At 33.3% G+C, this 17,743-nt stretch overlaps 1 protein-coding gene across 5 annotated transcripts in view; it reads right to left on the reverse strand.

Annotated features, from left to right (window-relative positions):
* Window positions 1–17,743, reverse strand: part of exoc6 (exocyst complex component 6) — a 127,810-nt gene that overhangs the window by 62,448 nt on the left and 47,619 nt on the right. For all 5 annotated transcript variants that reach the window (XM_056468955.1, XM_056468954.1, XM_056468957.1 and 2 more), the window contains exons 6-8: window positions 6,312–6,516; window positions 4,389–4,538; window positions 3,277–3,345 (exon numbers count right to left, since the gene is read on the reverse strand). In XM_056468955.1, coding sequence (XP_056324930.1) covers window positions 3,277–3,345; window positions 4,389–4,538; window positions 6,312–6,516 — 424 coding nt within the window. The remainder of the gene's footprint in view (window positions 1–3,276; window positions 3,346–4,388; window positions 4,539–6,311; window positions 6,517–17,743) is intronic.

Here is a 17,743-nt window from a genome sequence, read left to right on the forward strand (position 1 = left end):
TTATTATTTGTCATTTTATTATGTTTTTGTATTGTATTATTAATATTTTCATTTATTTATGGCTTCATTATTATTTTATTTTTCCATATTGTTATTATTTTACGAATGTGTAGATTTAAGCAACACTTGCTTTCATGAGTAAGAGATAAGAGAATGTCTCCATTTTAAGGTCTGTATTTTCTTTGGATATTGTTGTGATGCAGTAATTTTCCATTGCTGTTGCTTTGTATAACAACACTTGTTGGATTTATCCTGGTTAGACAAAGTCTGAGAACTGAATCATACGCAACTAAGATTTTTCAATAAACTCTTTCTTTATCGTCATGACTTCTTCTCCTGCTTCTGCTCCCCTCTAGCATACTCAGTCGACTCCTATATTAATAGAAGATTGTTAATTTAGTTGAATACTGGTTAACTAGTGGAATACTGTTGTCTAAATACTCAGAGAAATATTATTAGCCCTCTTAAGAAACTTTATTTTCGACTGTCTACAAAACAAACTACTGTTATACAATAACTTGCCTAATTACACTAACTTGCCTAATTACCTAGTTAAGCCTTTAAATGCCACTTTAAGCTGAATACTAGTATCTTGAAAAATACCTAGTAAAATATTATGTACTGTTTTCATGGCAAAGATAAAATAAAACAGTTATTAGAAATGAGTTATTAAAACTATTATGTCGAGAAATGTGTTGAACAAATCTTCTTTCTGTTAAACAGAAACTGGGTGAAAAATATACAGGGGGGCTAATAATTCAGACTTCAACTGTATCTGTTGTGCACTGTAAAAATATGTTGCTCAACTAAATTTTTAAGCCGAACCAATTTAACTTTACAAATAACTTTAACTTGCATCAATTAAGCTGATTTAAAACATCAAGTTTAATTTAAAAAAATTAGTTAAAACTTGATTAACTTTCTAAATTATGTTAAAGTAACGTAAAAACATCAGGTGTCATGACTTTTATTATGTTTTTTTTTTTTTTACAGTGTGTTAAATCCAGTGTTGGGTGTAATTAGATACAAAAATTGTGAAATATTTAAAAATGTAAAGTACTGGATTACTTTTCATTTTTGGGTAATTTAATTAAAGTTATTAATACACTATCTGACAAAAGTCTTGTTGCCCAAATTTCAGGAACAACAAATAATAACTTGACTTCTAGTTGCTTATTTGGTATAAGAAGTGGCTTATATGAAAGGCAAAGGCCTCTAGATTACACATATTTTAACTAAATAAAATATGATCATGTTTTTAATTATTTAATTAGGGCAGTAAGGTCTGACTTTGCTGACACAAAAGTCTTGTCACTTAACAGAAATAATGTACAGTATAGAACAGGGGTCGTGGAACCTTTTTTCAGCAAAGAGCCATTTTTTATTTTTTTTATCAAATGTATTTTTTTAAAGAGCCGTTGGGGGTGTGTATATAACAAAATCTTTATTTATTAATAAACAAAACCTTTATTTATGTTCATGCACAACTCAAAAATAAACAAATATAATGCATCACAATGTATAAACAAAGGAAATTTCTAGATTTTTTTTCCTTTTTGCCATCGCCACTAATAAATGATTTACATACGAAAGGTTACCTCAGAAATGTAATTTGCTTGCCTTTTACTGGTGTCAAGATTCAAGTTAAACCACAGCATCACATATGCGCATTGGTTAAAAAGTCCTTTTATTGTAAACTGAGTTCTTATTCATTTTGATGTAAAAATACAATAAAAACGGAATTGTAATTGTATTTTCAATAGGAAACTGATTTCTAGTGACAGTTATAATTTTAAACTTTAACTTTAAAATATTATTGAAGAGAGACAGCTGGAGAGCCACATATTTTTGATTAAAGAGCCACATGTGGCTCCTGAGCTATAGGTTCCCTACCCCTGGTAAGAATATAAAGTCATAGTGCAGTGGAATAAGAATTAATATAGTGTCTGACTCCCATGAGCTTGGACGACTGTATCCATACATCTCTGCAATGACTCGAATAACTCATTAATAAAGTCATCTGGAATGGCAAAGAAAGCGTTCTTGCAGGACTCCCAGAGTTCATCAAGATTCTTTGGATTCATCTTCAATGCATCCTCCTTCTTACCCCAGACATGCTCAATAATGTTCATGTCTGGTGACTGGCCTGGCCATTCATAGAGCCCCTTGACCTTTTGCTTTCAGGAACTTTGATGTGGAGGCTAAAGTATGAGAAGGAGCGCTATCCTGCTGAAGAATTTGCCCCCCTCCTGTGGTTTGTAATGTAATGGGCAGCACAAATGTCTTGATACCTCAGGCTGTTGATGTTGCCATACACACTGCAGATCTCTCACATGTCCCCATACTGAATGTAACCCCAAACCATGATTTTTCCTCCACCAAACCAGACCGAATTCTATGAGAATCTTAGGGTTATGCAGGTTCCAAAAGGTCTTCTGCAGTATTTGTGATGATTGGGATGCAGTTCAACAGATAAGTTCAAAAATCTACCTTCTGACACTTTTCCAAATGATCAACTAGAAGTCAAGTTATTATTTGTTGCTCTTACAACTGGGAACGATGACAAGACATTTGTCAGGTAGTGTAAGTTACTTGCTTTAATTAACGTACATATATTCAACAGTTCTGATTAAATCAATTCAGAGAAGCACAGTAAACTCTGATCAATTATCAACTGCATAAACTTAAGGATAAAATTAACTCAGAAATTAGTTAAAGATAATATATAAGGTATAAATTCAGAGTAGCTGTAAATTGTAAATATATAATTTGTGTTATTCAGTTATTTTGCAATTATTTATATTATTATATTATTTATGTTCAACCAAAGATAGATGTTAACCCTGATTGTCCAACAACTGCATATGCTTAAGGAAAAAAATTAAAAAAAAATGTATGCCAATGTATGATGTGTATGAGATATGGTGTCATTACATTGAAATCGATATATTGTTTAAATTTTAAGTGTAATTTTTTTAAACAAATCGAAACAATCTCATTTGTCCCATATAAAAACAAGAATTTAATTGTAAAAATTGTTTAATAATAAACTTTCATTTGTATTGTAAATACCATGAGATTTATGTGGATTAGTATTTAGTCAAGTAATTGAATTACTTGTTGAGTTACAGAGTTTCTTCTAAGATAAAGTAGTTAGAGAAGTCAATTGTGAAGATGTTATTAGTAATTAATTACATCATCACAATTGTATTAAGTTATTGAAGTAACATACCAAACACTGGTTACATCGGTAGGAAATTAGATGATGGTAAATACCAAAACAGTATAGATGTGAAGACATCGGTAGACCGGCGAAAAGTCCACCAGATCCTGAGCAGTCAAGACCTTTAAAAGAAAAAAGAAAAAAAGATATGATAATTATCGAAACAAAATGAAGCAAATTTGATAGTAATGAATGTTACTGAACAGTGATGCTTCAGCCCTTTATGACATTTTAAATAGTGTTGATTTCTTCAATCAGTTATTTAACTTAAGTTAATTAAGTTATTTTCTCAAACAGACTGCTGTTTATACTTTGTATTAACATGCATTTCCCAATGTGTCTCTAGTTAGCGAGTAAATTTGTTTGCACACACATAAAATAATAAAGAAACAATTTAAAGGGATAGTTCACCTAAAACTGAAATTTCTGTCATTTTTTCTGTACTAATCCTTCCCTCGTCACGAACCTGTTTCGCTTTCCTTCTTCTGTTAACACCAAAAAATGCTGAAAACCTGTAACCATTGACCTACTATGGAAGTCAGTGGTTACAGGTTGCCAACATTCAATTCAATTCAATTCACCTTTATTTGTATAGCGCTTATACAATGTAGATTGTGTCAAAGCAGCTTCACATAAAAGGTCATAGTAAATTGGAACAGTGTAGTTCAGTTTTTAGTGTTTAAATTCAGTTCAGTTTAGCTCAGTTCAGTGTGGTTTAATCATTCTTCAAAACATCTTTTTTGTTCAAATCAAGAAAGGAACTTATGGAATCATGTGAGGGAAAGTAAATAATGAGTAAATTTTTATTTCTGAGTGAACTATGCCTTTAATCATTCTTATTTAGAAAACACTACCATTAAAATGTATTTTATATAAAAATTAAAACGTGTAATAAAAGTATAATACACACACACATACATACATGCTACAAACATACATGCATACAATCATAAACACACTCCTGTGCTTGTGTGTGTTTAACTTTAACTGTTTAAACAATTGTTTTAGAATAAAATATTTCAGTTAGTTCTAATATTTCAATAAATCTAAATATTTTCACCCTGTACCAACATGTTGATACCGCACAACCAGGCTCATGAAAAGTGCTATGAAAGAAATTAAGGAAACTCTAAATGTCCTGAAAATGTTGCAGTGGAGGTCATACCTCCTCATCCATCTCCTCTTCCTCTGCTGTGTCTGTGCTCAGGCCGTTGTGATGGAGGGGCGTACGGCCATTCAGTCCATACAGAGGTTTGGCACAACTCAGAGTGACCTGCTTCTGAACTGCACTGTTGAACGTACGGTGCTGCTGAGCCTGATGGAAAGAAGACCAACAATCATTTCAACAGACTACAATACTAGCCTTGTCGTACACTAATGGGTTTGGAAATTTAGAGTTATATTTGCTATGTGTGCTACAAAAAACACTTTAGGTGTGTATCATGCAGGTGGAGTGATTTGACAAACCAGACCCTATTATAAGCACCCCATAACTTTGTAAAGCATTGTGCAATTCTGAGAGTGCTCCACACCAGTTAGTGGGCTTGTCAAAAAATCCTTTCCGTATGATCTGGAAAAAAAACCTTATACTCATAGCATTTATATAGTGCTACTCTCTGATGATTTGAAGTGCTTCTGTTATCCTCACTTGTAAGCAGTTTGCATGCAGATATCTGTAAACAACATTTAAAATCACATATGCTCACATTTGTTAGTTAGGATTCTTACTTTTAGCTTTTAAAACCTAAAAGAAAACAACACTGATCAAAACAAAACAAAAAACGAATAGAGATCAAATGAGACAGACAAATTAAAACAAAACCACACAAAACAAATAGAGATGAAATGAGACAAACAAAACAAAAAACTAAACGAGACATAACAAAATGAGACAAAACAAAACGAGATAAAACAAAACAAAGTGAGACAAAATGAAACAACACAAAATGACGTAAAATGAGACAAGACAAAACCAAACAAGACAAATCAAAACAAAATGAGACATGACATAAAACAGAAAACAAAACGAGATAAAACAAACCAAAACAAAACGAGACAAAACAAAACAAAATAAAGCAAAGCAAAACAAAGCAAAACAAAACAAAAAAGACAAAACAAAATGAGACAAAACAAGACAGAACAAGGCAAGACAAAAACCAAAACAAAACAAGATGAGACAAGACAAAACAAGATGAGACAAGGCAAAACAAGATGAGACGAGGCAAGGCAAGGCAAGGCAAGGCAAAACAAGACAAGACAAGACAATACGAGACAAAACAAGACAAAACAAGACGAAGCAAAATTAGACGAGACGAGACAAAATGAGAAAAAAGAGACCAAAAAACAAGACAAACACAAAAAACGAGACAAAACAAAATGAAACAAAACAAGACAAAACAAAATGAGACAAAACAAAACAAAATGAGACAAGGCAAAAAAAGACGAGACGAGGCAAAACGAGACAAGGCAAGACAAGACAAGACAAGACAAGACAAGACAAGACAAGACAAGACAAGACAAGACGAGACGAGACAAGACAAGACAAGACAAGACCAGACGAGACATGTCAAGACAAGATGAAATGAGACAAGACAAGACGAGACCAGACGAGACATGTCAAGACAAGACGAAATGAGACAAGACAAGACGAGACATGTGAAGACAAGACGAAACGAGACAAGACAAAACGAGACAAGTCAAAACAAAACAAAATGAGATGAAACAAAACAAAATGGCACAAAATGAGACAAGACAAGAAAAAAACCAAACAAGACAAATCAAAACAAAATGAAACATAACAAAACAGAAAACAAAACTAAATGAGACAAAATGAAACAAAACAAGACAGAACAAGGCAAAACAAAAAACGAAATAAGATGAGACAAAACAAAGCGAGACAAAACAAGACAAAATGAGACTAGACAAGGCAAGACAAAACAAAATGCGACAAAAACAAGACAAGGCAAGGCAAGACAAGACAAAAAAACAAGACAAAACAAAACAAAACTAAATGAGACAAAACAAAACAAAAAACAAAACAAATGAGATGAAATTAACAAGATGAAAGCATATGAAACAAAAATCCCACCTGTCTCATTGCGGTTTCTCCAATCTTATCTGAGTGCTTTCGGATGCTCTCCAAGAAGTCTTTTAGGTCAGACATGGAGATCTCTTTAATCTCCTCTCTGAGTTTTGGGAGCATCTCAGCCATAATCTGGCAGAACCTGTACTGGCTCACTCTGGGAATATAAATGTTTTCTAGCTGCTCCATGGTTTTCAATGCAGAGTAATATCTGAAATGAAAAGAGTTAAAGTCAGTCACCACATTAATAGTTTCAAAACTAGAAAACAAATATCCGAGTAATAAAATAGGTTTTAAGATGCACCTTCATTTTGACATTCCATTTTGAGATATCCATTAATGTTTTACCTCTGAGGAGAGTTTTAACAACTTTATTTTACCATCAGTTTTTAGTTTAGATGTATTTTATTAAACTCTCATTTTACAAGTCCTCTACAGTTAAACAGTTGAGCTGAACCATCTATAAATCTAATCAGCCAATCACCAGGCAGAAGTACTTTTGGTGCAGCTTAGCAAAGAGTAATCAAATCGAATTAAACAATTATTACGCCAAAAGGAGAGTATAGTTCCTAACAAGTTCCTCCCTCCTTTTGACCTAGAAAATGGCAACTTTTCCCATCTGTCTTCTTTCATAATGAAACTACAGAAGAGCCAAACTTTAAATAGGAAAATTATAGATTTTTTTTCCTCTGCTAATGGTCTAATCTGATTCAATGATCTATGCTAAGCTAAGCTAAGCTAAAAGTGCCCCGCCAGACCCAGAGATCATCTAAATAGATTCAACAATGGTAAAAGTCTACTAAATTGTATTTAGGGAGTTAAAATCAACTTATTTCCAACAAAATTGTTATTTTAATGTTATGTCAGTTCATTGTTATGACGCGTGTGGTTGAGAGCTGAACTGCAACAATAATACCACAACACACATTGGGCGCATGAGGTGTTTGAAAATGCTAAAAAAATATTTTACTTTATTACACCACCTAATAACAGAAGATTTTTGGCCTATCTCTTACATGAAAACAGCATTTCAGTGGCCTGAAAATGCACAATTTAAGTAAAAGTGAATTTAAAAAACCCTTCATGTAAACGACAAAAAAGTGAATGAGTCAAAATGGTCATATCACGTGCGTATGTTTTACACGTTCATACGCATGTGCACTTGACAACCAAATAAACAATAGCGGATTACAAGATAGTCACTAAGAGTTTATTTACAAAGTGACATTGTCAACTACTGAGCGAGTATAAAGAATACAGTGTTTTAGTCACAATCGGTTTCTGCCCACGGTCATGGAAAGTAGTAAAAACATCACTGAAAGAGACAATGTGACTCCAGGGTTTCAACCATAATTATATTTACTGACCGGAATGTTTTTTGTTTGGAAAAAAGTGTTTTATTTATAATTACCACCATTTAGGATGATTATTTCCCTGTTACCTGACAGGTTTTGAATACCGAGTGGCTTTCCTGAGGTAAATGTAATGTGTTACATGACAGTTTACAAGAGGTTTTATTGATGTCAATCTGAAGCTAAAACACAGGTTTCCTTTCAACATATCTTCAAATGCTCATTCGTGGTATTATAATAATAATAATAATAATAATAATAATAATAATAATAAAATAAATAAATAAAATAATAATAATAATAATAATAATAATAAAATTAATAATAATAATAATAAAATAACAATGAAATTATAATAATTAAAATAATAATAATAATAATAAAAATAAATAATATAATAATAATAATAATAATAATAATAATAACTAGATATTAAAGTTTGAGGACAAACTTTATGGTGGCTTGAAAAGCCGAGTCTGAATTAGCATTTTTTTAGCATGAATTAGCAAGTAACTAGCATGATTCCAACATAAATTAGCATGTAACTAGCATGATTCTAGCATGAATTAGCATGTTACTAGCATGTTTCTAGCATGAATTAGCATGATTCTAGCATGAATTAGCATGTTACTAGCATGTTTCTAGCATGAGTTAGCATGTTACTAGCATGTTTCTAGCATGAATTAGCATGTTACTAGCATGATTCTAGCATGAATTAGCATGTTACTAGCATGTTTCTAGCATGAATTAGCATGTTACTAGCATGTTTCTAGCATGATTTAGCATGTTACTAGCATGTTTCTAGCATGAATTAGCATGTTACTAGCATGATTCTAGCATGAATTAGCATGTTACTAGCATGTTTCTAGCATGAATTAGCATGTTACTAGCATGTTATTAGCATGATTGTAGCATGAATTAGCATGTTTCTAGCATGAATTAGCATGTTATTAGCATGATTCTAGCATGAATTAGCATGTTACTAGCATGATTCTAGCATGAATTAGCATGTTACTAGCATGTTTCTAGCACGAATTAGCATGTTACTAGCATGTTTCTAGCATGATTTAGCATGTTATTAGCATGATTCTAGCATGAATTAGCATGTTTCTAGCATGAATTAGCATGTTATTAGCATGATTCTAGCATGAATTAGCATGTTACTAGCATGATTCGAGCATGAATTAGCATGTTTCTAGCATGAATTAGCATGTTACTAGCATGATTCTAGCATGAATTAGCATGTTACTAGCATGATTCTAGCATGAATTAGCATGATTCTAGCATGAATTAGCATGTAACTAGCATGATTCTAGCATGAATTAGCATGTTACTAGCATGATTCTAGCATGAATTAGCATGTAACTAGCATGATTCTAGCATGGATTAGCATGTAACTAGCATGATTATAGCATGAATTAGCATGTTACTAGCATGTTTCTAGCATGAATTAGCATGTTATTAGCATGATTCTAGCATGAATTAGCATGTTACTAGCATGATTCTAGCATGAATTAGCATGTTACTAGCATGTTTCTAGCATGAATTAGCATGTTACTAGCATGATTCTAGCATGAATTAGCATGTTACTAGCATGTTTCTAGCATTAATTAGCATGTTACTAGCATGTTTCTAGCATGAATTAGCATGTTATTAGCATGATTCTAGCATGAATTAGCATGTTTCTAGCATGAATTAGCATGTTATTAGCATGATTCTAGCATGAATTAGCATGTTACTAGCATGATTCTAGCATGAATTAGCATGTTACTAGCATGTTTCTAGCATGAATTAGCATGTTACTAGCATGATTCTAGCATGAATTAGCATGCTACTAGCATGATTCTAGCATGAATTAGCATGTTACTAGCATGATTCTAGCATGGATTAGCATGTTACTAGCATGATTCTAGCATGAATTAGCATGTTACTAGCATGTTTCTAGCATGAATTAGCATGTTACTAGCATGATTCTAGCATGAATTAGCATGTTACTAGCATGATTCTAGCATGAATTAGCATGTTACTAGCATGATTCTAGCATGTTACTAGCATGTTTCTAGCATGAATTAGCATGTTATTAGCATGTTTCTAGCATGAATTAGCATGTTGTTAGCATGATTCTAGCATGAATTAGCATGTTTCTAGCATGAATTAGCATGTAACTAGCATGATTCTAGCATTAATTAGCATGTAACTAGCATGTTACTAGCATGATTCTAGCATGAGTCAGCTTGTTTCTAGCATTAATTAGCATGTTGTTAGCATGATTCTAGCATGAATTAGCATGTTACTAGCATGACTAGCATGTCACTATTGTGTTGCTAGCACCTTTCTAGCAAGATTAGCATGTCAGTAGGATGTTAAAACTGTTAGCGTGTGTTAGAATAGCTAGTCACAGTCTCTGGGACAGTTGCTAGGGTGCTGAAATTGGTTGCTAGGGAGTGGCTAGTAAGTTTAAAGGTAATCAGTGATTGGCTGCTGGCTAGACTGAGTTGAATGAGGCCAGACTCTAGTCTGTAGGACAGTCTGATGCAGAGTTATAAGCTCACAAAGGTTGATCCAATGTTAAGTAAATGGGAGTCTTTTACAATGGAAGTCTATGGGACAGTTGCTAGGGTGCTGTAAGTGGTTGCTAGGGAGTGGCTAGTAAGTTAAAAAGTCATCAGTTATTGGCTGCTGGCTAGACTGAGTTAAATGAGTCCAGTTAGAAGTCTGTAGGACAGTCTGATGCAGAGTTATGAGCTCACGAAGTTTGACCCAATGTTAAGTCAATGGGACTTTTGGGATTTTTCTGGGTCGTTTTTCAGAAAACCCAAGGTCGGATCAGTTAGAAAAGATATAGCAACCCGAGTCAGACCAGTTCGAAGGTTTGACGAAAGTTTGAAGTATGTAGCTTGAAAGGCCTAGGAGGAGATACACTTAGAAATTAGTCTCAGAAGAAGAAGAAGAAGAAGAAGAAGAAGAATAACTAGATATTAAAGTTTGAGGACAAACTTTATGGTGGCTTGAAAAGCCGAGTCTAAAAGTTTGAAGTCGTTTTAAAGTGTAAATAACTGAAGCAGTTTTTATGAAGTTTGAAACAGTCGGCATAGATAAGTACATTTATGTTAGCATGTTTCTAGTATAGATTGGCATGTTTCTTGGTAGGCAGTTGCAAGGTTGTTCTAAGTGCTTGCTAAGGTGTTGCTAGGCGGTTGCTAAGTTGTTGCTAGGTTGTTGCTAAGGTGTTGCAAGGTGGTTGCTAAGGTGTTGCTAGGTGGTTGCTAGGTGGTTGCTAAGTTGTTGCTAGGCGGATGCTATGGTATTCTAGGTCATTGTTAAGGTGTTGCTAGGTGGTTGCTAGGGTGTTCTGAGTGGTTGCTAAGGCGTTGCTAGGTTGTTGCTAGGCAGTTGCTAAAGTATTATGAGTGGTTGCTAGGCAGTTGCTAACATAAATTAGCATGATTCTAGCATGAATTAGCATGTTACTAGCATGATTCTAGCATGAATAACCTTGTTACTAGCATGATTCTAGCATGAATTAGCATGTTACTAGCATGTTTCTAGCATGAATTAGCATGTTACTAGCATGATTCTAGCAAGAATTAGCATAATGTTAGCATGTTTCTAGCATGAATTAGCATGTTACTAACATATTTCTAGCATGAATTAGCATGTTATTAACATGATTCTAGCATGAATTAGCATGTTACTAGCATGTTTCTAGCATGAATTAGCATGTTTCTAGCATGAATTAGCATGTTACTAGCATGGTTCTAGAATGAATTAGCATGTTACTAGCATGATTCTAGCATGAATTAGCATGTTACTAGCATGTTTCTAGCTTGAATTAGCATGTTATTAGCATGATTCTAGCATGAATTAACATGTTACTGGCATGATTATAGCATGAATTAGCATGTTACTAGCATGATTCTAGCATGAATTAGCATGTTATTAGCATGATTCTAGCAGGAATTAGCATGTAACTAGCATGATTCTAGCATGAATTAGCATGTTACTACTATGTTTCTAGCATGAGTTAGCATGTTGTTAGCATGATTCTAGCATGAATTAGCACGAATTAGCATGATTCTAGCATGATTATAGCATGAATTACCATGTTACTAGCATGTTTCTAGCATGAATTAGCATGTTGTTAGCATGATTCTAGCATGAATTAGCATGTAACTAGCATGATTCTAGCATGAATTAGCATGTTACTAGCATGTTTCTAGCATGAATTAGCATGATTCTAGCATAAATTAGCATGTTACTAGCATGATTCTAGCATGAATTAGCATGTTCCTAGCATGATTCTAGCATGAATTAGCATGTAACTAGCATGATTCGAGCATGAATTAGCATGTTACTAGCATTTTTCTAGCATGAATTAGCATGTTACTAGCATGATTCCAGCAAGAATTAGCATGTTGTTAGCATGTTACTAGCATGAATTAGCATGTTACTAGCATATTTCTACCATGAATTAGCATGTTATTAGCATGATTCTAGCATGAATTAGCATGTTACTAGCATGTTTCTAGCATGAATTAGCATGTTTCTAGCATGAATTAGCATGTTACTAGCATGTTTCTAGCATGAATTAGCATGTAACTAGCATGGTTCTAGCATGAATTAGCATGTAACTAGCATGATTCTAGCATGAATTAGCATGTTACTAGCATGTTTCTAGCATGAATTAGCAGGATTCTAGCATGAATTAGCATGTTACAAACAAGTTTCTAGCATGAATTAGCATGTTACTAGCATGTTTCTAGCATGAATTAGCATGTTACTAGCATGATTCTGGCATGAATTATCATGTTACTAGCATGTTTCTAACATGAATTAGCATGTTACTAGCATGTTTCTAGCATGAATTAGCATGTTACTAGCATGATTCTAGCATGAATTAGCATGTTATTAGCATGTTTCTAGCATGTTACTAGCATGATTCTAGCACGAATTAGCATGTTACTAGCATGATTCTAGCATGAATTAGCATGATTCTAGCATGAATTAGCATGTTACTAGCATGATTCTAGCATGAATTAGCATGTTACTAGCATGAATCTAGCATGGATTAGCATGTAACTAGCATGATTCTAGCATGAATTAGCATGTTACTAGCATGTTTCTAGCATGAATTAGCATGTTATTAGCATGAATTAGCATGTTACTAGCAAGATTCTAGCATGAATTAGCATGTTACTAGCATGTTTCTAGCATGAATTAGCATGTTACTAGCATGATTCTAGCATGAATTAGCATGTTTCTAGCATTAATTAGCATGTTGCTAGCATGTTTCTAGCATGTTTCTAGCATGTTATTAGCGTGATTCTAGCATGAATTAGCATGTTTCTAGCATGAATTAGCATGTTATTAGCATGATTCTAGCATGAATTAGCATGTTACTAGCATGATTCTAGCATGAATTAGCATGTTACTAGCATGATTCTAGCATGAATTAGCATGTTGCTAGCATGATTCTAGCATGAATTAGCATGTTATTAGCATGATTCTAGCATGATTTAGCATGTTACTAGCATGATTCTAGCATGAATTAGCATGTTACTAGCATGATTCTAGCATGGATTAGCATGTTACTAGCATGAATTAGCATGTTACTAGCATGTTTCTAGCATTAATTAGCATGTTACTAGCATGATTCTAGCATGTTACTAGCATGTTTCTAGCATGAATTAGCACGTTACTAGCATGAATTAGCATGTTGTTAGCATGATTCTAGCATGAATTAGCATGTTTCTAGCATGAATTAGCATGTAACTAGCATGATTCTAGCATTAATTAGCATGTAACTAGCATGTTACTAGCATGATTCTAGCATGAATCAGCTTGTTTCTAGCATGAATTAGCATGTTGTTAGCATGATTCTAGCATGAATTAGCATGTTACTAGCATGACTAGCATGTCACTATTGTGTTGCTAGCACCTTTCTAGCAAGATTAGCATGTCAGTAGGATGTTAAAACTGTTAGCGTGTGTTAGAATAGCTAGTCACAGTCTCTGGGACAGTTGCTAGGGTGCTGAAATTGGTTGCTAGGGAGTGGCTAGTAAGTTTAAAGGTAATCAGTGATTGGCTGCTGGCTAGACTGAGTTGAATGAGGCCAGACTCTAGTCTGTAGGACAGTCTGATGCAGAGTTATGAGCTCACAAAGGTTGATCCAATGTTAAGTCAATGGGAGTCTTTTACAATGGAAGTGTATGGGACAGTTGCTAGGGTGCTGTAAGTGGTTGCTAGGGAGTGGCTAGTAAGTTAAAAAGTCATCAGTTATTGGCTGCTGGCTAGACTGAGTTAAATGAGTCCAGTAAGAAGTCTGTAGGACAGTCTGATGCAGAGTTATGAGCTCACAAAGTTTGACCCAATGTTAAGTCAATGGGACTTTTGGGATTTTTCTGGGTCGTTTTTCGGAAAACCCAAGGTCGGATCAGTTAGAAAAGATATAGCAACCCGAGTCAGACCAGTTTGAAGGTTTGACGAAAGTTTGAAGTATGTAGCTTGAAAGGCCTAGGAGGAGATACACTTAGAAATTAGTCTCAGAAGAAGAAGAAGAATAACTAGATTATTAAAGTTTGAGGACAAACTTTGAGGCTGGCTTGACAAAGCCTTGGTAATAGTTTATTTAGTTTAAACAGTTTTAAAATGTATATATTTAAAATAGATAGATAGATAGATAGATAGATAGATAGATAGATAGATAGATAGATAGATAGATAGATAGATAGATAGATAGATAGATAGATAGATAGATAGATAGATAGATAAAATAGTGTGAAAAAGGTTAGATAGATGAATTAGCATGTTATTAGCCTGATTCTAGCATGAATTAGCATGTTTTTAGCATGACTTTAGCATAAATTAGCATGTTACTAGCATGATTCTAGCATGAATTAGCATGCTACTAGCATGATTCTAGCATGAATTAGCATGTTACTAGCATGATTCTAGCACGAATTAACATGTTATTAGCATCATTCTAGCACGAATTAGCATGTTTCTAGCATGATTCTAGCACGAATTAGCATGTTATTAGCATGGTTCTAGCATGAATTAGCATGTTACTAGCATGATTCTAGCATGAATTAGCATGTTACTAGCATGGTTCTAGCATGAATTAGCATGTTATTAGCATGGTTCTAGCATGAATTAGCATGATTCTAGCATGATTCTAGCATGAATTAGCATGTTACTAGCATGATTCTAGCATGAATTAGCACGTTACTAGCATGATTCTAGCATGAATTAGCATGTAACTAGCATGATTCTACCATGAATTAGCATGTTACTAGCATGAATTAGCATGTTACTAGCATGATTCTAGCATGAATTAGCATGTTACTAGCATGATTCTAGCATGAATTAGCATGCTACTAGCATGATTCTAGCATGAATTAGCATGTTACTAGCATGATTCTAGCATGCATTAGCATGTTACTAGCATGATTCTAGCATAAATTAGCATCGTTTTAGCATGAATTAGCATGTTACTAGCATGATTCTAGCATGAATTAGCATGTTACTAGCATGATTCTAGCATGAATTAGCATGTTACTAGCATGATTCTAGCATGAATTAGCATGATTCTAGCATGAATTAGCATGTTACTAGCATGATTCTAGCATGAACTAGCATGTTACTAGCATGATTCTAGCATGAATTAGCATGTTATTAGCATGATTCTAGCATGATTCTAGCATGAATTAGCATTGTTCTAGCATGATTCTAGCATGAATTAGCATGTTACTAGCATGATTCTAGCATGAATTAGCATCGTTCTACCACGAATTAGCATGTAACTAGCATAATTCTAGCATGAATTAGCATGTTACTAGCATGATTCTAGCATGAATTAGCATGTTACTAGCATGATTCTAGCATGAATTAGCATGTTACTAGCATGATTCTAGCATTAATTAGCATCGTTTTAGCATGAGTTAGCATGTTACTAGCATGATTCTAGTATGAACTAGCATGTTACTAGCATGATTCTAGCATGAATTAGCATGTTACTAGCATCGTTCTAGCATGAATTAGCATCGTTCTAGCATGAATTAGCATGTTATTAGCATGACTCTAGCATGAATTAGCATGTTCTTAGATAGATAGATAGATAGATAGATAGATAGATAGATAGATAGATAGATAGATAGATAGATAGATAGATAGATAGATAGATAGATAGATAGATAGATAGATAGATAGATAGATAGATAAAACAGTTTGAAAAAGGATAGATAGATAGATAGATAGATAGATAGATAGATAGATAGATAGATAGATAGATAGATAGATAGATAGATAGATAGATAGATAGATAGATAGATAGATAGATAGATAGATAGATAGATAAAACAGTTTGAAAAAGGATAGATAGATAGATAGATAGATAGATAGATAGATAGATAGATAGATAGATAGATAGATAGATAGATAGATAGATAGATAGATAGATAGATAGATAGATAGATAGATAGATAGATAAAAACAGTTGATAGATAGATAGATAGATAGATAGATAGATAGATAGATAGATAGATAGATAGATAGATAGATAGATAGATAGATAGATAGATAGATAGATAGATAGATAGATAGATAGATAAAACAGTTTGAAAAAGGATAGATAGATAGATAGATAGATAGATAGATAGATAGATAGATAGATAGATAGATAGATAGATAGATAGATAGATAGATAGATAGATAGATAGATAGATAGATAGATAGATAGATAGATAGATAGATAGATAGATAAAAACAGTTTGAAAAAGGATAGATAGATAGATAGATAGATAGATAGATAGATAGATAGATAGATAGATAGATAGATAGATAGATAGATAGATAGATAGATAGATAGATAGATAGATAGATAGATAAAAACAGTTGATAGATAGATAGATAGATAGATAGATAGATAGATAGATAGATAGATAGATAGATAGATAGATAGATAGATAGATAGATAGATAGATAGATAGATAGATAGATAGATAGATAGATAAAAACAGTTTGAAAAAGGATAGATAGATAGATAGATAGATAGATAGATAGATAGATAGATAGATAGATAGATAGATAGATAGATAGATAGATAGATAGATAGATAGATAGATAGATAGATAGACAGATAGATAGATAGATAGATAGATAGATAGATAGATAGATAGATAAAACAGTTTGAAAAAGGATAGATAGATAGATAGATAGATAGATAGATAGATAGATAGATAGATAGATAGATAGATAGATAGATAGATAGATAGATAGATAGATAGATAGATAGATAGATAGATAAAAACAGTTTATAGATAGATAGATAGATAGATAGATAGATAGATAGATAGATAGATAGATAGATAGATAGATAGATAGATAGATAGATAGATAGATAGATAGATAGATAGATAGATAGATAGATAGATAGATAGATAGATAGATAGATAGATAGATAAAAACAGTTTATAGATAGATAGATAGATAGATAGATAGATAGATAGATAGATAGATAGATAGATAGATAGATAGATAGATAGATAGATAGATAGATAGATAGATAGATAGATAGATAGATAGATAGATAGATAGATAGATAGATAGATAGATAGATAAAGCTCACCCATAAGTATGACAGTCTGATGAAAAGCTATGAGGTCACAAAGTTTGATCTAATGTTAAGTCAATTACAAGTCTTTTGCAATGGAAGACTATGGGACAGTTGTTGCTAGGGTGCAGTATCTGGTAGTTAGGGTGTGGCTAGGAAGTTAAAAGCTCATCAGTGATTGGCAGTTTGGTAGTCTGAGTTAAATGAGCTTAGCCATAAGTCTGTATGACAGTCTGATGCAGAGTTTTGAGCTCTCAGAGTTTGATTCAATGTTAAGTCAATGGCAGTCTTTTGCAATGGAAGTCTATGGGACAGTTTCTAGGGTCCAAAAGTGGTTGCTAGGGTGTGGCTAGAAAGTTTAAAGGTGATCAGTCATTGGCAGATTGATAATCTGAGTTAAATGAGCCCAGTTAGAAGTCTGTGCGACAGTCTGACGCAGAGTTATGAGCTCACAAAGTTTGATCCTATGTTAAGTC

This window comes from Danio aesculapii, chromosome 12, assembly GCF_903798145.1.
Source record: "Danio aesculapii chromosome 12, fDanAes4.1, whole genome shotgun sequence".
Lineage (NCBI taxonomy): Eukaryota > Metazoa > Chordata > Actinopteri > Cypriniformes > Danionidae > Danio > Danio aesculapii.